The 21,176-nt window shown below is 40.8% G+C and overlaps 1 protein-coding gene across 1 annotated transcript; it reads right to left on the reverse strand.

The window, feature by feature from the left end:
- Positions 1 to 1,665: 1,665 nt before the first annotated feature.
- SNAPC3 (small nuclear RNA activating complex polypeptide 3) lies at positions 1,666 to 20,697 on the reverse strand. Its single transcript, XM_066338514.1, has 9 exons — positions 20,453 to 20,697; positions 14,308 to 14,385; positions 13,168 to 13,252; positions 10,641 to 10,745; positions 9,979 to 10,128; positions 7,422 to 7,504; positions 5,982 to 6,146; positions 4,224 to 4,331; positions 1,666 to 2,537 (listed from the first exon to the last, which is right to left on the reverse strand). Exons 1-9 carry the CDS (start codon positions 20,671 to 20,673, stop codon positions 2,390 to 2,392), a joined length of 1,143 nt encoding a protein of 380 aa, XP_066194611.1. The 5' UTR covers positions 20,674 to 20,697; the 3' UTR covers positions 1,666 to 2,389.
- Positions 20,698 to 21,176: the final 479 nt, after the last annotated feature.

Consider the following 21,176-nt stretch of genomic DNA (forward strand, 5'->3'; position numbering starts at 1 on the left):
TGTCAATAAAATCTATCTGTTTTTTTTTTTTTTTTTTAACTTCTAAACTGAGCCTGCTTTTGCCTTTTTTGCCTTTTTCTCCCAAAATCCAGCAAATGTAAAACCACCACACAAATGGTGACATGACTCAGATAAGCAAACTTAAACCATAACAGTTGTAAAGGATTGTACTGCCTTATCACTGTTTATTAAAACACATCAAATCCAAAAGCCAACCAGAGATTCAGGTTAATGCTTTTGAGATTCTATTAGCAACACATAGACAAGGGATTATTAAAAGGTTTTTTTCTAATTTTTTTATGAAGTAATAAATTTGCTTGGACATTTTCATCATCAAAACACTTGCAGCATTTAATACACTGCTAAAACCCATATCCAGCTGGTGTCAGAGATTTAGCTACAAATGGGCACTGTATACAATTCTGGATTTCATTCAGAGGATTCAATCAGAAAGACTTAGCAAATCAAGACCAATCCCAATTGTCCTGTGACAGCTTCTGGGATCTTCAAAACCTACAACTTAGTATAACCTTTTTGTTCCATTTGCCATTTAAAAGAATCACTGAATATGAAATAGGATAATGTCATACAAACAGCAAGTTTCTAAAACAATTCTTCTCTGTTTTGTAGGTAAGTGCTGAATGCTCTCAACTCCCACACCTAGACTGTGGCTTTACTGAAAATATGTGACTGGCCCACTAAAATTTCTTAATCTGCAAGGGCACTGCTTTTGAAATATATTTGACCTTCACTTTTAATTAAGAAGATAAATGTGTTGTGTGAGAGACAGCATATGTGAGGCAAATTAATTTAATGAGAGTAAACTCACATTTTGCCACTCCCTTCTCTCTATGGCTAAAGAAAGGGGGAAAAAAAAAAAAAAAACTCCCACAAATAAAAGTACCAATTGCTGCTTTAGAACTTGAGCTAGCTCTCCATATGATCCCAGATCCAATACTGAAGACGACTGGGAAGCCTGTATATTTATGGGAGACAGCTGATAGAGGAGGACATAGGGAAAAGATGAGGCATAGCAACTTGTGAGGCAAATGCTGAAGTTGTAGCAAGAGCTGTAGAGGACATTTAAAGCAGCTGCTGTTGCATCACCACAAAGAAGCCCAACCCCAGCAGCTGGATTGGTCAAAGTTGTGATGAGCAGGACACTCCCTTTTCTGCAATTCCTGAAGGATAAGAGAACTATCACCATCTGCTTTTACAAGTGGTTGATTCATTAAAATACACATCAACAGCTGGCTGGTTTACAAGACAGGAAAGAAAAATCCATTTTCTTTTGTTGTTCCTATAAAAAGCATGGATTTATATTCACATGACTTAATACACCACCAGAAAGCAGTAAGATATGGGAGTGATCAATGGAGTCCTGCAAGTGCTTCATATACCTTTGTTTCAAGACATCTAAGATAATCAATCTGCAGCTACAGGACCTTAACAGGATTCAGTTTGTCACATGTCTGTATGCAGATTGTCAGAGTAGGCTATCTTCCCCCAACCAGAACTAGCTGAAGGTTTTAAAAGAAAAGCAGTTAGTGCTAACTTTCCTAAACAACAAAGATCTCTACTAACATCCTCTTAATTCCAGAAGACTTTAAAAAAAAAATAATATCCTGTCTTGAGAGAGTTTCAGTTTAACAAGAGACTAGGAACTACAAATTTGCCACATTTTAATTAAAAATACTTAAATAACAGAATTATACTAATATTAAAACAAAAGGTGAACAATGAACACTGCATACACTGTTAACAGTTGAAAAAATTATTTAAAAGGCAGGCTACAATTCAGTAATGGTGAAATGTAGTTTCCTCTCCACAGAATCAGTCCTCAGAGTCAGAAACCAGAGACAGCAGAAGCCCTCAGATATAAGCTTTCATTTGTAGGAAAGACTCAAGAGTTTAACCAGTATTCTGAGCTTCTCTCTCAGAAAGCATTCTCCTCCCTACAAATTCAGTGCCATCCACCCTTGTTGAAATATGGCCTGAGTTTTCAAGGTAAGATATATACAGACCATGCTCTCATCATCAGAGGTTTACAGAGCCTTGGGTGCACAGAGCTTCTCAAAATCTAGGTTTCTTTTCCCAGGTATCCTCAAACATGCACAATTTACAGTCCATAGCATCCAAATTACTGTGATGTTGTAAAAGTGTATTATATTATTCCATGCCAACTTATGAGTAAAATTGTACTTACTTACTCAGAACACACCAGATAGACTTCTGGTGTGCAAAAGGCTCCTTCCAGCTCACGGGAGAGGATTACATGCCTAACCTGAAACCCAGCTGTATGCTCAAACCTCAAGCTTTCCAGTAGTTTTAATAGCCAGAGCAACAGATTCCATGTCATCCACTGAATTAATCCTGGCGCATGTCAGTTTCAGTTGAAAATCCCAGGATCAACATAAGGATATGCAAGAAACTCCCCCAGTTTATTGCCTTCTGCATCGTAATGGAGCATCCGAAAACAAACATCACAGAAGAAACAAGGATCCCCTGGTGCCAGACTGTCTCTGTTGGTTACCCACCTGCCGGTGACAAAACACAAGTTTTTTTTACGAGAGCAATGCACTTGTGGCAAACATCTCAACATTTTACTCAGGACTAGGGATGGCAGCAACAAACATCAGTAATAACCTTATATACACAGGGTATTATCTATATTGCATATCTCCCATCCCATGCATACAGCTAATTTCCAATCTCCACACCCATTCTGTGTCAATCCCAGCAGCTACAGCAGCACTTCTGAGAAATTCCTCAAACCTGTGTAGCTGGTACTGTGCATAAAAAAACCCAACAAGAATTTTCTGTTCACCCTGTGGCCATCTAAGTCATAAAAGACAATTTTTTTTTTCCCTTAATGCAAGAAACTATGAAATGGAGCAGACATGTACTGATCCAAGCTCCTCTGAGTAATCAAAACCATTTAGGAGCAGCAGGACCCAAACAATGCAGACAAGACAAGGTGAGGATTGCAGCACACTCCAGCAAGCACTGAAGTTAACATGAACACAAGTTAACATCTACAAGGAGGGCCTGGCATGTCACTGAGTAATTAATTTATAATAGCACTCAAGAGGCCATGACAGCTGAAGGCCTCTGGTGATTACAAGATGCTATCTGCACAGATTAGAACACACTGGACAGCTAGCCAAAGCAGCTCTGCTGTCTATGGTTTAGTATGTCCCCACTTAAGCTTAGTGCTTAATCCTGGTTTTAATTTAATGCATTTACATCACCTCTGGTAATGCCCTCCCCATCCCATCTTTCCTGCATATTGACCCTTTGGCTCCACCTCCCCTTATGGCCAAATGCCTCACAGATTATAGGCCCTTGTGAAGGCAAGCTCAGGGCCCTGCTAGGAACACTAGGAGGGACTCCCATCTCAAGAGGAACTGGCTTTTTGCCTGATTCCAGGAAGTCTAAAGCCAAACAAGCAAGACAATGAAGACACAGTTACTGCATCAAACAGAGGCTGAGAGCATAAACTGTTCTGAGGGAAAAAAAGGCAACCAGTGTTTTTGCAAATAAATCATTCAGATCTATAAAATCAGGGAGTCTAGCCTATTCCTTAGAGAAATTTCTACTGTTAACTGAAAACCTGAATTGTATGTACATTAACATCACTAAAGTGTATAAAAAAGGACCAAATTCATCTTCTGCTCTTTAAAGCGCAGAAGAAAATCACAGAATTCCTTCAAGAACAGCTGCAGAGCACAGTTTTCAGGTAGAGGTTAGGAGTTTCCTGTGGAGAAAGTTGAATGCCTTTCAAAAACCTCTAGATTTTATCATATGAGTTTGACAGATCTATACTTGCATACATGCTAGATTAAACAAAAGTGCTGTATGATTTCTGGCGAATTTCAAATACATTATCTTGCAAAGCAGGAAAATGCAGCATTTTCCCCCATAAGCAGGATTTTCAAAAGTAATTGATAAGATACCCAAGCTCTAGATACACAAGAGAACATAAGCCAAACAATTAATCTCTTACTAATTTAGTTCTTTTGAAACTTCTTAATCAATTCCAAATGAACACTATCAGCAGGAAGCCTTTTCCTGGTTAGAGAGAGGTCAACTTCTTGAAGAGTAATTATTATTATTATGATGAAACACATACAGAGTTTTTATTTTTACTATTTTTTTAAAGTTAGTAGCAGCACCCAGAAAGACTTAATTAAGACAACAATAGGATCAAGAATGTAGCATACCTTGCTGTATACATCTTGCACACAAAGCATTTTCTGGTACATAGCCAATGTTTCTTGACTAGCAAGGGATATAGATTCCTATCCAGACAGTCATCACGATGAATAAGCCTTGAGGGAAATAAATAAATACAACACATACAGAAAAGGTGCTGTCATATTGAAATTTATTTAAACATAAGAATGGACATTGAAGATAGAGTATGATTTAAATTCCCATGTAAACTATGACCAGACTTCTGCTCAACATTTTTTAACACAAGTAAGGATCTGGCGATAGACTGCTAGTTGCACTATCTGTGGATTTTATGGTCACAAGTAAATTCAGTTTGTGCAGTGTCCTGTGGTGACTTTATGATGCTCGTATCCCCAGTTTTCTGTTCTGTTTATGCTGGTTATTAAGTTCTGCACCTTTATGGCTGGTTCTGAGAGCGAAGGCGAGGAGAAGAAGTGCGCAGTTTGTGTTCAGGAACTGCACTTGCTCCTCTGCATCCTCCTCATGGACTGTGTTGTCTGCAGCACGGACAGGCAGGAGAGAGCGCTCCTTTGGTTTTTGTTAGTTTTTAGCTAGCTGAGGCAGAGAAGTTCCCCAGACTGTGGCTTTTCTTTTTCTTGGAGCTGATCAGCCTGCTCTGGACTGAAAACCCAGAAAAACACCAGAGCTCACCTGTGGCCCACTGGGGCCCAGGACTCTGCATTCCAGCACAAGAGGGACTGATAAGAGACTGGGCTGAGCTACACCCCTTGACAAGGGCTTTCTGAATTTGCCATCTCTTCAGAACTGCCAGAGGTTCTATTGTTTAATATTATTCACTTTTTATGCTTGTGAATATTCTGCTTGTTGAATAAACAGTTTTTTTCCTTTTCTCCAAGGAAATCTTTTCCTGAACCATTTAGGAGGGGACACTTGAATTTGTTTTCTAGAGGGATCCCTTTAGATGTTTTCTCCCAAATTTGCCCTAAACCAGGACAGTGCAGTAGCTCAGAAATGTTCAGGTCATCTCATTTCTGTAGTGTGTTTAAAACTTTTATCTCCTATACAGAGGTATTTATCTCCTAACAAGGTATTGTCAGGTGAATCTTCATATCATCTATGTGCATCAACTATGCTTTTCTCTGGGTTACGTTGCTTTTGGAAGCCACCATGTACTATCAATATTTTGATACATCAGGCTCCTGGGAACAGAAAATGTCACCCACTACAACCAACCACAGGAGGGCTCTCTCGCTAGTTAGGCATTGAGTAAAGACTACACAATAGTTCGACTGTGGATGTGGTTGCCACCTCATGGTCACTAGCACCTTCTCTTTCTTCCATCCAACTCAGCCCACTATTTCCATTCCTCTATTCTCTTTTCAGTTCCTGCCACTTAGCTTCAAGTTCAAACTAATAGTCCAGCTGAGTCCAGCCACAGCCTACAACATTCTGCTCCCGATGCTCCAGAATTAGTATGTAAATCTGCCACACACTGGCTCGACATAGAAAGATCTTGACACTGTGGTTGCCATTCCTGTTATACAGCGTCATAGCACACTAATTACAAAGCAGTCCTTGTATGCAAACTAAAAGGAAAAAAGCAAGGAAGATTAATCTCCCTCTTTCAGAGATACACCTATGTATATGGAAGAAAAATTTAAGCTCTGCAGAAGGCAGCAGAATAATCTTAAAGCAAATAGGTTATTCAGCAGTTAATGTCTGAAGTTTGTCCAGGAAAGGCTTACTTCCATTTGCCTAAGGACTCCCAAAGAATAGTAACTTACCTTATATCTGTGATTATAATGATGTGTTCACAGTCCCCTTGGTGGCAGTAAAGGTATGGAAAGCCAATTTTGAGGGATAAATCATTAAATACATAGTCCTCCATATTAACAGACTGAAGATTTTCATAGCCTCTCTCGTGAGATTCTGACCACTCTATAATTGTTCTGAAAACAGAAAGGCCATCAGCATGGCAAAGCTATGAACTGTGAATGCAGAGAAAAAGATGCCTTGGGGACATGCAAAACTCTTTACTGAGACACAGTTAAATGATGAAAATCAAAACAGTTCACAACATTTTGTAACAGTTTTAGGTGATTTCACAGCAATACTACAACACTTTAGAATTGTTCACTGCTCTTGTGGAACATCTGCCTTTCAGTCCTCACCAGGCAACTTCTTGAGGAGTTTTAGCCAGTGTATGCTCCTGATGGCACTCATCCAGGTCACAGGACAATATTTCTTAAGTAGTCCAATAATTCAAGTTACTAGCAGGTCATTTTGACCCCTTGGTCAATTACTTCAATTACTTCATTTTAAAGTATTACAAAGAGCTTTTTTTTTTTTTTTTTTTTTTTTTTTTTTTTTTTTTTTTTTTTTTTTTTTTGTCAAGGAGAAACATAAAGCTGACAAATGCAGTTACATTGCCAAAATTTAGCACTGGAAGGGCACTGGCCACTGTAAATTTCTTTTTGGCTTTTCAGCACACTCCTACACACAAGGCATCTAACTCTACAAGCTGTGTATGCTATGACAAGCCCTTCTGTGAAGACCACTGTCATTCACAAACAGAAAGACAAGAAGTAAAATATTAATTTCCCCGAAGTCACATACAAAGTCTGGCAAAACAACAGGGTCCAACAGTCAGCTCTTCCATACCAGCCATTTTAAACATTTTCATCTCCTAAATCTCACTAGTGTATCAGTAATACCACAATTCCTTAAAATATCAGATATCTTTTCTGATCAGTCACACAAACCCCATGTTGACTTTACAATGAAGGCATTCAGCATATTTTCAAGACTGAGCAGGACAACCACTGCCACACAGCTGAGCTTGTTGTCTTTCTGACCCATCTTCTACCTCACAGGCAAGTCTTTTGATTGCCATCACAAGTAGGGAAGGTACTTAAAAATACAATACAAAATGGCACCTGTCACTTTACACAGAAATCCCATCTCAACAGAGCAAAACAGGATTTACAGATTAAAAAAAGGATTCATACTCTTTTCAAAAGAGAGGCAAATGGAAGGAATAAGTAGAGCAAGTAAAGTTAAACTTCTCTGTAAAAACCAATTCATCATGGAAAAACAGTAGAAGTCCATTCCAGCTTAATACTCTAGACATTCCAGTATCCATAACACCACAAGTCATAAACAAAATGAAACAAATTTCATGCTCCTTAAGGTTTTCCTGAATTCAACATCTACAAGTACCATACCTGCTCAGATCTCTGCACTCTGGGTATCTTTTATCATTATAGAAGACGCCTTCAAAATAGAAGAAGGCAGATTTGTAGTGATCCTGCGAGACAGAGAGAAAAGTCTCCATTAGTCTTATGAGAGAATAAACACCTTAAACAAGAAGATGCAAAAAATCTAGGCATTTTAGATATCTAAATTATATTAAGAGACCTCACTGTACAAGTGTCTAAGAAAAGTACTGCTCTAATTGTAGATACTGATGTGACAACTAGGCTTATATGATTGCCAACTACACAGCTACTCTGCTGATATTGTTCTCAAGCCATTACAGGTTACTTTAATGCTCTTTTCTTATTCTGTCCCCATCATAGCAGTTATGGACTTCTGCAAAAACACAGAAAAACATAGGCATCACTACAAAAATTCATTAATTGCAAGGCACTGACTTTAAACAATAATAATATTTTAAAAAATTAGCAAGACACAGTGTGTTTACTTTGAGTAGCTACCAGATACCTATCCAGCTGTTCCTCTTTATTAACAGGACTAGGGAAAAAAAATAAGACAAGCAAGCTCGTAGGTTCAGATAAAGGCAGTTTAATGAGAAAAAGCAAAGGCTGCATGCAGAAGCAAAGCAAAAAAAAGCAGATTTGTTCCCTATTTACCACCTGACCACCCTTGCAGTGAAGAAACATTTCCTAATATCCAATCTAAACCTTCTTTGGTGCATTTTGAAGGCCATTTCCTCTCATCCTGTCTCTTGTTATCCAAGAAAACTGACCGTCTACATGGCTACACCCTCCTCACCCTCCTTTCAGATAGTTGTAGAGAGTGATAATGTCTCCCTTGAGCCTCCTGTCAAGGTCCTCCTGAATGCCATCCCTGCCCTCCAGTGTGCCAACTGCCCCACATAGCTCAGTGTTGTCAGCAGACTTGCTGTGGGTGCACTTGATGCCACTGTCCATGTCACTGACAAAAACGGAAAAAAGCACGGGTCCCAATATCAATTCCTGGTTGACAACTGCTCTCCACTTGGGCATCAAGCCATCAACATGGCAACCATGTGCCCAGAGGTCTTTTTGAGCTATTAACTCTAGGCTGGGAAAACACAGGAAAAGCAGACCCCAGGACCAAAGACAGGATTTTTCAGATGACCTGCATGAAGACACAATGGTAGGAACGTATTTCACATTCAGACTCTTTGATTCACTTCTGTCTGTTACCATTACCTTCTCTGCTGCTAACATAAAACTGGAAGGAGTGGCTGATACACTAGACAATCCTGCTGCCGGCCAGAAGGATCTTAACAGCCCAGAGAAATGGGCCAAAAAGGACTTGGTGAGGTTGAGCAAGGAGAAGTGTTTATCTTTCCTCTGGGGATAAGCAAGCTGATGCTCCACTGTATGCTGAGGGCCACTCAGCTGGAGAGCGGCAAGGCAGATAGCCCAGGATCCTGGTAGATCCCAAACTGAGTATGAGCCAACATGTCCTTGCAGCAAAGACAGCCAGTGGAGCAGGTGGGATCCTGTGCTGCATTAGATAAAGTACCACCAGCAGGTCAAGGGAGGCAATCCTTCAGCACTCCTCAGCACTAGTGAGGCCATGCCTAAAGGCCTGTCTTCAGTCCCTGGCTACTCAGTATAAGAGAGGCATGGACATACTGGAGAAATATTCCCATAAGGGCCATGAAGAGGAAGGGACAGCAGCATCTCTCCAAAAAGGAGTGGCTGAGAGAGCTGTGAGTTCCCGCCCTGAGGAGAAAACTCAGGTAGGGGAATCTTACTAAAATACACAATACCTTAAGGAGGGTGCAAAGAGGATGGAGCCAGGCTTATTTCAGAAGTCCTGAGTGAAAGGAAACTAGAACATACACAGTTCCCCATGAACCTCAAGAAGCACTTCTTTACTGACACAGACACAGGCAACCACCATCCTTGGAGATAGGCAAAAAACATCAGGACATGGTCATGGAAAACTGGATGTAGGCGGCCTTGCCTGAGCAAAGGAAGTAGACCAGATGAACTCCACAAGCTCCTTTCAACCTCAACCATTCTATGATATGACGTATATTACATGTTATACAATGTATGATCGAAGTGATTAAATATCAGTATTTTCAACTAGATAATTTGTTTTGCTCATATCCAGAGAACACGTAGCAACTTCAGGAGAGAAGAATAATCTTCATCCCTACATTTGATCAGCATCCAGTTGCAAACAACAAAGCACAGTGGGATGGTCTGGCTTATTATTATTAGTGGGATTAAGCTATTACCTCTGACGTTTCAGAATACAGCTCAAAATAAAATCAGTCCCCAGGAATATATCTACACAAAACTCACTGCTTGTGTTTCTATTACCTAGCAGTAGAAATGATAATGCTTTTTTTGATATTGGACAAAACAGATCATCTAGATAATGCCACCATGAAGTATCTACTTGCAGTGCAACCAACAGTTAGAAACAATGCAGCTGAATTTACTGCTGAAGAAAAAAACACCAAAACAAAACTCTGTCTCCTTCTCTATGTTTTCACTCCTATACATGTAGAGGGTTCCACACAGAAAGTTTTACCTTGCTGATGTGCTCTGGTGCTTGATCTGGCTGACTGCTGAACTCACCACCAATCTGGAGGTCACTGACGCAGGAAATTGAGTCTCTCAGCTCAGTGAGCTTCTGGCTGCCCAGTACAAGGACTGTTTGGTAGGGTTTGTGATCTTTATGCTACAAAGAACACAGCATGCAAACTTCAGATAAACTGTAACATATCAGCATCAGCCCTGCTGTTCCTTTGACAGCTTAAGGCCATTACTTGCAGCATCTAGCACAACACTTCTCTGAACAGCATCTTGCCATAGCCTCTCCTAAGACTTGACACTTAATAGTTTTATTCAGGAACTCGGAAGTTACATTCTCCATCAGAGAGTGCAGTAAAGACAGAAAGTCTGAGCTCACTTATCCCAAATCCAGAAAGAATACTTTGGTTTTCACGTATTTAGTTTCAGGTTTTGAACTTTCTATAAAATAAATTAACTACTGTGTAATTTTTGTAGAAGTTTTATTATGTAAACAACTAACAGGATGAAAGCCAGATTCTGAATGAGCCTTAAGAAATTACTAGTGTTGAAGAGTTTACCACATCTTCAGTAGACTCACTGATTTTAACTGCTTAGGAGAGCAAGATATTACCGAACAGGAAAAAAATCACAACACAACCCAGAGAATTTCATACCAACCTTCTGAAATATAACAGGATAAAAGATGTTCAGAGTTAAAAGTAGTTCTCCCTCCTCAATTAGATCTGTTGTACTGTCTGGCCTCTTTCCAGTTGCACGTGATTCCTGGAAAAACATACAGACACATACATATATATTATATCGGTAAAGATATAGATATAGATATAGATATATGCAGACACAGATATATATAAATAAATCCTGGGTAACAGTCCAAGAAATGCTGAGAAATGCTAACTAATTTTTGACTATGTAGCATTCAGAACTGAAAACAGCCTACTTCCTGCAAGGTGGAAAGTAACTGCTCCAGTTACTGATTTCAAGCATGTTCCTTCATTTCTCAGCTTTGTTGCAAGACAGCTGGCTGCTCCTTGGCTATTGAGAGGCCCTGAATAAAGGAATTAGAAGCTGCTGCCATTCTGCCCTCATGCAACCCAGCTGCTACCAACTTTTACCAGTTAATGCTTTGAAATGCTCTTTGAATGCTTTCATATGTCAAGGAAGATTGCAACCCTTAACTTGGGAAACACTAACCTAGAAAATATACACAGAATTAAATATATGAAAATTACAGTCCATGCAACACTTCCTCTTATTAGGGAAGTTAGACATAGCTGGAGGCTACAATTTCTCCAAAATCCAAACCCAAAACCCAGCAATGACCTTGCCCCAGTACTGGGTTTTAGAAAATAAGTAAATGCAACCCTACATTTTCATCCTGCTTTGTGTTTAAGACACAGCTCAGCTATGAAAATGAGGGAGGGTACTTCTCTGTGATGGTTTCCTCCTTTTCCAACTGATGCCTTAAGTTTTAGCTTTCATGTTTTTCAGATTCTGTGCTGCCTAGGGGTACAGTTCTGAGCCTCATATTAAGTGCCAGTAAGCTCTCTTCACAGAGTTAGTAGACAAAACAAATCCTTTTCCTGCTGAGAACCAAGGACAACTTTCAGCCCAACAGCATAAACAACGGTGGACTGAAAGGAAGAACAAGGACAAGACCTCACAACCTGAAGTTGTAATTGGACAGTTAAACCCCAATATGCAAATGGTCCAAAACTTATGAAAGTGTAAAACCTTGTGACCTGTTTCCCATTTTGTGATCATTCTCAGTCCACCTTGGGTGTAGCCCTGGTCAGGCTCTTGTCCTGCCCAAGGTGTATCCTCTTAAGGCCTTTCAATAAATACCTACTTTATTCTCTAGCTCTGTCCTGTCTCTGTTTCAGGCCACCCTTCCCAAGGCATCACAACAAATCAAGAGAGAATACTTCCTGCACAAACACCTCCCATCAGCATGGAGTATTCCTTAGATTTAGTAGCAGAAACTTGTACTCCTGTGACATCCAGATATACTTGTACTCTCTGCCTTGCATCTGCCTTTTTCATGTCACACATTCCAAACTCACATTTCTTACTGCTCTCCTCCTGTACAAAGGCATTGTGGTCTCAACCACAGAATCACAGCTCTGACATAGCTTGCTTAAAGAATGCAATAATGACCATGTGCTCATTCTTCAGAAACAGCAGTAAGACACCACTCATGGAAACCTTTTATGAAGGTTTCCATTGCTAATATTTTCTCAGATTCTCCTCAGGCTAAGAGCCCAGCAGAATAGTTGCATCATGTTGTTTACATAATGTGCCTGGGTCTCTGAACAGCTGAAACATAACTCACTACAGACCAAGAAATCCCAAGGGGAAAAACAAGTCTAATAGTCACACCAGGCTCTTTCCTCACAAGACTTTTGTCCCTAATTTTTACAGCAGTTCATGGCTTGTTCAAGCCATAGACTCCAGCACTTCAGTGTCCCTGAAAAGTTCAAAGAATATGTATATGTGGTGCTTAGGGGGACAGTTTAGTGGTGGATCTGGCAGTGTTAAGGTAATGGTTGGGCTCAATGATCCCAAAGGTCTTTTAGCCTTAATGATTAAATGAACATTTATGAAATGAGGTTTTGCTGTTTAGGAATTCAATGTTTGTGAATAAATAGTAATAATAAAAAAAAAAAGTATTAAGCATAGTTAAAAAAATCCAGTAAGGCTTTTGAGGAGCTGATGACAAAATTCTTGGTTCCTGGCAGTTCAGAATGGCTGAAAAACTTGGGTTACAAAGCTCAAAATCAGGAATTTACCACCACTGTGCTGCTACTGTTTTCTTCTTTCAGCCCTAATGAAATCAGCTCACAATCATTCACACACTGAAGCTTAGTTTCCAACATTGAACTCCAGGAGCAAAACCATTACATATTTTGTCTATGTCCAGCTGGAAGTTCACAGCACTTAAAAAAAGCCATATAGTCATATAGTCGTAATGAACTGGAACTCCTCCTTAACTACATCCAGTATTAACAGACAGTTAAGAGCAGACTTCCAGTCCTATCTTTCCATAAAATGTCTCTATCCTTAATAATTACCAGCAAACTTGTATCTGCAAACATTTACAGGGTATATTTCAAAGCAGTGAATAAAAAAGCAACCAGAAGCTGGATTTCAGGTGTCTTGAAAGCCCTAAAGGTGACAGGCAACTTACCATCTCATAGGTAAGAGTTTCTTGTCTGCACGCCCGATCCACAATAATTGTTTCTTCTCTCCTCTCTAAAGCCTTCTTTCTAATTCTGAGGGGCAAGAACACACAAAATTTCATTCAACAATTTCCATGTAGAATTCCAAGAATTTCATATTTTTAAATGACACATGCTACTACAGAACAGCTTTCAAAGAGCAGGATTCCTGTCTGTCTTAGTGGGACAGACTAACTTAAAATACTCATCTCCTGACTCTCATAAAACCTGACAGGGCAGAGGTCATCTTGTGGATTTCAGTTTGTGGGCTTTTCCCCGCTTTTGTGCAAATGACAGGTTGTTTGTGAGCAATTTTACATTCACAATAAAAAACAGAAAAATGTTGTTTGAAGAGGTTGTACTAGGACAAAACACTTTGTGGCCTTTGAGAAAGCTGTTTCAACAATGTTTTCTACTTCAAAAAAATTGAATTCATGTGCAAACAAAACACAAGGAAAAAGCAACCCACATATATTTTTTTCTCAGCCCCACAGCATAGACACTTTAGAAATACCCCAAAACAAACCTTCATTATCATTTGTGCTTTGTTTAAACCATCTTTACATTAGTGCTATGTAAGCAAGGCCTAACTGGCCAAGTTTGCCAGCTGATAGAAACCTTACATATATTGGTTAACCTCTGAAATGCACCAGTAGTATCAATGAATTCCATGAACAAAACAAAATTCAACAAAACAGAGTGGGTTCAGATAAAAAGCTTATCTGGATACAGCATCAGTAGTTACAGTCTGGCTGTAACAGTATGACTATGAGTTAGCAGACGTATGAGACAGGTTTTTTTTGGAGGAACCTCACACACATGGTTATCAGAAGGCCCCTGCACACTCCAAACTTAGGCACTACTTCAGAAGCACCTAGGTCCAGAAATCCTTTTCCAGTAATAAAGATAGCATATTCTGTACATCTTAATAAAAAAATCCTAAACAACATTAAAGCAGAAGACTCATACCAATGACCCCATCATAAGCTGGTATTTTTGTATAGTGCTTCAGAAAGCATTGCCTGGAACAAGCAGCCAGCCGTGCTTCTGTGCTGATTTCCAACCCCCACCTCGAATAAGGATACCATGAGAGCACTGTGACAGCATACCGAAGAGTAATCAGACTGCTGTCTTCAGGAATAACATCTGGGTCCTCTTCTTTTTCAGAAGGCATTAACATATCAATGCTAGAACAATAAAAAAAAAATAACAGATAGAATAACAGAATCATAGAACAGTTTGGGTTGGAAAGGACTTTAAAAGATCATCTAGTTCCATTCCTCCCAGCAGCACTGGCGGGTCACTTTTCACTGGCCCAGGTTGCTCAGGGGCACATCCAACCTGGTTTTGAACACCTCCAGGGATGGAGCATCCACAAATTCTTTGGGCAAACTGTTCCGCTGCATCACCACTCTACACAGTAAACAACTTCTTCTTGATATCTAATATAAATCTACAGCTATTCTCTTTGGACATGGCCGTGATTTCTCATAGTCTGTGGAGAAGTATGAGAGGCAGGAACCTGGAGGTGCTTTCACTACTTGGTCCCATTTATGAATTCCCATTTGTTGTGCACTACAGCACATCAGATTCAGAGGAATCATCATATGCACATCGTTTCCTCTGCAGTCCTTCCCAGAAGCATTTTGCATTAATCACAATAGAATTTTATCCAGCTTAAAAATAGCCTGAGGAAGAAAATATTTAAAACTGAGAATCTGCTTTGAATCAGACTCGACTGCTTTTGTCTCTCCACTTTTGTGGACTCTATAAAGACAAGGCTTACTCCAATGCCTAAGTCCACCTGCAGTTTGAATCCCAGCAAACTTTTGTGCAAACCCATCTCTTTATGAGACAAAATTACCACTGGTGAAGTCCAGGGAACCTGTTGGACTGTACCATTTATCCTCAATAATATCTATGATTTAATTATATTCTTTTTAATTATAATCTTATTCTTCATGTCAACAATAATATCACTGCAGTAATGAATAACCCTTTGGAGTGGAAATGCATAGGAATACAAAGTAATTGAGAAATAGAAGTCTGGAATCAACTGTTATCAGCTGACAATAGGCAAAAGTCAGAGACAATGTTTTGATTGTGGACAGATGGCTTTATTCTGATGAGCCATACAAATAAAATCACCCTGTATCAACAGTAAGATGAATTTACTATTGTTCAGTTAATTACCATTCAGCAATATAAAAATTTTAAACTTTCTGTTTCACAGTTTTCACATCTCAAATAGAAAATATTTCTTTAAGTTACTAAGAAAATATGATTCTTTCAGAAGCACCATTTTAAAAGGAACTTTGCAGTAATGAGCCATTACCTCCTGGAAACAGAATGAACTTGATCCTTAGATTCCTATTTGAAGAAGTGGAGGCAGAGAAAACCAAGTGAATACGGTGTCACATGTAGACTGAAACATGTAGCTCAGAAACAAAAATTTAACTAACAGAAAGATGGAGAACAGTACTTTGGAGAACACAGTTCACCCATTAGCCTTTTAGATGGGGCTGTTTTCCAGGCAGCATACAGCTGTGTTATGAGCAGCCCACATAATCAAGTAAAAGATATCGCCTGACAGAAAAATCAACTCACGACTGACCCTTTCTGCAAAACTGATAACATGACCAAATTATTCATCCAAAGTCTTCTGGCACATGGATCAATGATCCCATTCACCAAAGAGCATAAGTCACTTGAATATATACCATTTTGAGGAAATGACTTTGTACTCAGTTCGTTAAACACCACAGGTACTATTTGCAGGATCTAAAAATGTCTATTACCTTCCATTGTGAAGTTTCACTTGCATTAAAGGTGACAGTTTCCCATTTTCCTTCTGTGCCAGAACCCACCAACAGTATGTCAGAACTTACTAACAACACTTGTGCTTTTCTTTCTTCCCATAGTCCTAGATGGGATCTCTGGCTGGGCTATCCACACCATGACCATTAATTGCCTGCTTCAGGGAAAAAAATAATATTTTTTATTTTTCCCAGAAAAGCTGCTACAAGCAGACACTATGTAAAAAAATGCCATTAAAACTGCTTCCTCTTTTTCCTTATAAGGACTGAAAGGTAGCTAAAGTGAACCCCTGACAAGTTCCATGGAACCTTGCAAGCACTCTTACTGCCTCTTCTCACTCCTGAATTTTCTAATGGAAAATTCTCCTGAACTCTCACTCCTTCAATTTCTAAAGGAAAAGCAAAGCACCTTTTTTAGTATTAAAAATCAGACTAATTACATATGTCATTGTATCACATGCAGTGAAGTCTTGAAAGGCTTTTCTGTGTGGCCTTACACACAGGCCATGCTGGACCTCCCCTTGTGTAATTCCACTGTTGCCAGTGGAACCACATAAGCAATACTTGGTCCATGGTCCTGAGGAAACCAGGCTTTACAAACAGGAAATATATGCTGATCCCTCCAGAAACTAAGGCTAAGTCAATGTCAGACACCTAAGACACAGAAGTGCATGCAATTTAGAGTTTGCACTGGGAACACCTCACTCCTGACTGCCAAAAGCTTGGGATCCTACTGTGTCCCAACAGAGACTATAATTATTCCCTGCATGCGTGACAAATTCACTCAGTGCACACAGTTACAACAGACAGGAAAACACTGGCCATGCTGTTTAATGGAAACCAAGGTGAAGCGCAGGACAGTAATGAGGAACAATAGCTGAAAGTGTCACTTGAAAAAAGCTAAATGCAAAGTGTTATATGAATTCACATCCCCTATAAAGATATTTTAAGGTGAACAGAAATAAAAAGGCCAAAGAAAACTCTCTGGAAATGTAGACTCAGAAACAGACTACCAATGAAGCCTTTAATCACTGTGACTTTACTTTTCCTACAATATTCTAGCAGCACAATGAGTTTTCTCCTTTAGAAATTCAAAGATAATTTAGTATTTTGCCTGAAAGTTTATAATAAGCAGATACAGTGTTTATATTACTCTTTATATTGCACATATTTTAAAGGTAGTACTTTCATCACCTTTGAGACACTAATACCACAAGACGCTAAATACTAATATGTTAAGACGTTAATGCTAGCTTAATGCAGCTTTATAACACATCCCAGGAGATATTTACAACTACCCATTCTAATAAAACAAGAAGGTGACTTAGGGCTGAAGCTGAATAAGGTACCTGCAAGCCTCACCTCTCTTGACCGACCTAAAACCCACAGTGATTTGAGGCTTAGCCTGCCCTGTACGTGCACACAACAAATCACACAGAAGGCAAAACAGAAAAACACAGCTCCAACAGACGAACAACATCTCCAGCATTCAAGGATTTCAGTCACCCAAGCACCAATTACGAATGCCAGTACTTCTTTGTTCACAGACTCCTGAGGCATTTGAACAGAACCTAGAATTTTACTCTTTTGACACATTGGTTATTTAAGAGCATTACTGATGGAATCTTTCAGATAAAGACACAGTTTTACACCTGTTTAAGATCTCTTGAAAACACGGTAAACCTCTATAATGATTATCAGCATACAACTTGAGCAATATGCAAAGCATTCTTACTGCATCAAATGCAAGTGAGTGAAGACACAAATTTTTTCCTGCATTCTGTTTGCAGGAATGTATTACAGGAAGAAAGTAGAATAAAATAATAATAATAAAAAAACCAAAATCAAACAGGCAAAACAAGAACAAAAAATAAACCAACAAATAAATTAAAAAAAAAAAAAAAAAAACCAAGAAAACAAAATTAAAAACAAAAACAAAACAACAAAGAAAACCCAACAAACCCAAAACCCAAACCAACCAAAAAAATCCAAACGAACTAAGCAAAAAAAACCCCACAATGACCACACTCCACCAGGGTGCCAAAAGTGTTAAACAGCATTGAAACATGATACAATTTCTCTTCCCCAGAAGACTCTACATTGTAAGAAATACTTACATGTTCACTATGTCACTACTCTAAAAAAGATTTAATGATTGCTATTGAAAAAACTTTATCCTGAATCCATGACAGATTCTTTTAATCTAAGACTATTTTAAAAATAGATGTAGGAGTATCCACATCTTCCTATCTCTCTTCCAGCCAAAAAATACCTACTTAATTTGTCAGAATTTTCCTTAGAAGTATTTTAGAGTCAGAAAAATCTGTATTTATATCCATTATGTGTGCACTTCACCTTATAAAGTTATATTTACACTGGTAATAAATGTGATCCCAGGATATCATAGAACAGATCTTGGTGTAGCCCAGTGTTCTTATCTCTCCCCAACAGAGGAATATGAGTGGCTCAGAGCAGGTGAGTGAAAGTGATCAAAGGCAGCGATTTGAGGTTGGCCAATGTTAAGGAGAAACTCAAGACGCTAGGGCTGTTTAATTTAAAAGCAAAAGCACATAAAGATTACAGATTGGGATTTCCAGCCTGAACAGGGGAAAGGTTCAGGATGTGTAGGTTTAGCTTCATTCTCCTGCAAAGCCAACAAATGGCTGCCAGGTGATCAGCTCTCTCCCCATCTTAGAACACCAGTCATTTTCTCTTTCCCAAATGACCACTGTTCACAATACACAGCTTGAAACAGGCAGCATTGCTCTGTAGCACCAGCAAATGACAGCAAGTGACGTGCAGCAGTTGTACACTGAAGAAAGCAAAACAGAAGAAAAAAGAAAAAGGAATGTGACTAAAAATAAAGAAACCACAGGAAAAACTCCTTGGACTTCAGATGAAAACAGCAACAGAGTTGCCACAGAGAAGAAGGAGCACAGGAGCAATCAGGGACTATCTACACCTCAAGAGCTTACAGAGTAACTGTCACAGTTTCTGCCACACCAGAATACATTTTTTAAAACCAATATCATCCTCCTTTTCTACTAAGTCTAGTAATGGTAAAAATTTATGCTAGTCACCAGAACTTCGACAGCTGAAGCACAAAGTTACAAAGATAAGATCAGAACTCTGGCAAGCCTTCCTTACTGAGGGACTACAGAAAAATTAACAACTGTGATGCATTCTATAGGAATTATTGCCTGAAATAAGGCCTTTTCTACAAGTGAGGGGCAATTCTCACTATCCACGTGACCGGAAAGCCTTCCAGCCATAGTGTGTTAGATGCTGCTGCTGCTTCAGTACCCACAAAGCACTCACATAGCTCTGATTTCACCACCACCCTGAGAAAAACAAGTCAGCGGAGGCTAAGGACAAAGAGATGCTCAACAGGTACTGTATGCTGCCAGCTACCTGAACTACTCTAAATGACGTTTTTAAGGGATTGAAACTAAAAGAGAGTAGGCTTAGATTCATATTGGGAAGAAGTTCTCTGCTGTGAGGTGTTGAGTGACTGGAACAGGGTGCCCAGAGAAGACGGATGTCCACCCCTGGCAGTGTTCAAGGCTAGGCTGGATGAGGCTTTGAGCAGCCTGCCCCAGGGAAAGGTGTCCCTCCCTATGGCAGGGGGATTGGAACAAGATGATCTTTAAACTAAACCACTCTGTGATTTTATGATTCTTCATTAATACAAACAGATGCCTGGCTTATCTCTTCATATAAGGTGTGTTATTCATTGTGCAACTGGGGTCTCCTAACGCCGCGAAGATGTTCAGGTACCTTTAAGTACTTAACCAGTACTACGTGGCTCAATGTTTACTTATGTAACCTTAAGCATCAAACTGTTGGTTCAAGTTTGCAGATGTAACAAAGTTTCCACCACTGGAGCACTACCCTCCAGAGAAACTATTTGCCTTCACAGTGTATTTGGCCTACAGAGATGGAAGGATACAGATAAGGAACCGTACCACGGGATAAAGAGCATTCAGTACAAATGAAACGGGCAAATTTATATTCGGCATTAGGAAAAAACTCTTTACTGTGAGGGTGGTGAGGCGCTGGATCAGGTTGTCCAGAGTACTAGTGGATACTGGAACACTGGCAGTGTTCAAGGCCAGTGGATGGAACTCTAAGCTATTTGGTCTAGTGGAATGTCTCCCTGTACATGGCATGGGGGCATATATACGGTCTGTAAGGTCCATTCCAACCCCCTGAGAGTCTACGATTCTGTATTTACTCGGGAAACACGGGGGCCGCAAATCCGGAAGAGGCTGCTCCGAAGCGCTTTTGCCCGAGCACCTTCCGCCTCTGTTGAGAAACCGCCGCGGCGTCTGGCGACAGCACCAGCCACGTCTCCCGCGCCAGAGCCGAGCGAGGCCACTGACATCCCCCTCGCACCAGAGCCACAAATCCCGGCTTGGAGACAGCCGCGCTTCCCCACCTGCAGACGGCGCGCAACTCGGCCGCCGTGCCCGACGCGCAGCCCAGCGCCGCCGCCACGGCCGCATCCGACTCCTCCGCCGCTTCCGCCGCCAGCGAGAGGTCGGGCGGCCCCAGCACCCGCCGCCAGCCCGGGCCCAGGGCGCCCACGCTGAACACGCGCGTGTACTGCTCCGCCGACTCGTAGTCCGGCGCCGCCACCTCCGCCATGGGCGCCGCCATGGCCGCCCGGCCCCGCCCCCCGCCGGCCCCGGACCCGCCCCCCGCCGGCTCCGGCCCCGCCCCCTGCCGGCCCCGGCCCCGCCCCCTGCCGGCCCCGGCCCCGCCCCCCGCCGGCCCCGCCCCCGCCCCCCGCCGGCTCCGGCCCCGCCCCCCGCCGGCCCCGGCCCCGCCCCCCGCCGGCCCCGCCCCTCGCGTCACGGGCCGGGGCCTAACGGGCGGTGTGCCGCGTGACCGGGAAAGCGGCTGCTGGGCCTGTGCCGCCTGTTCGTTGGCTGTTCGCAAAACAAACAAAAAACCAACCAAACAAAACACCCACTACCCCCAAATAATTTCTCAATTAATTCAAAAACCCACCGCGTCCACTGTTCTAGAGAGGTACACAGAATCGCAGAATCTAGTTTGAAAAGACCTGTGAGATCGTTGAGTCCACCCTATGATCGAACTTTGTAATCTAGACGACCAAAACTTAAGTGCCAGTCTTTCCTTAAACACCACCATGGACA

Source organism: Sylvia atricapilla, chromosome Z (assembly GCF_009819655.1).
Source record: "Sylvia atricapilla isolate bSylAtr1 chromosome Z, bSylAtr1.pri, whole genome shotgun sequence".
Taxonomy (NCBI): Eukaryota; Metazoa; Chordata; class Aves; order Passeriformes; family Sylviidae; genus Sylvia; species Sylvia atricapilla.

Coding starts and splice junctions, on each gene's coding strand:
- SNAPC3 (XM_066338514.1), bottom strand. CDS start 20,673: ATGGCGGCGCCCATGGCGGAGGTGGCGGCGCCGGACTACGAGTCGGCG. Junction 4,332..5,981: donor ATTATAATCACAGATATAAG/GTAAGTTACTAT, acceptor ATTTCCCTCAAG/GCTTATTCATCGTGATGACT. Junction 2,538..4,223: donor TGCAAGATGTATACAGCAAG/GTATGCTACATT, acceptor TGTCACCGGCAG/GTGGGTAACCAACAGAGACA.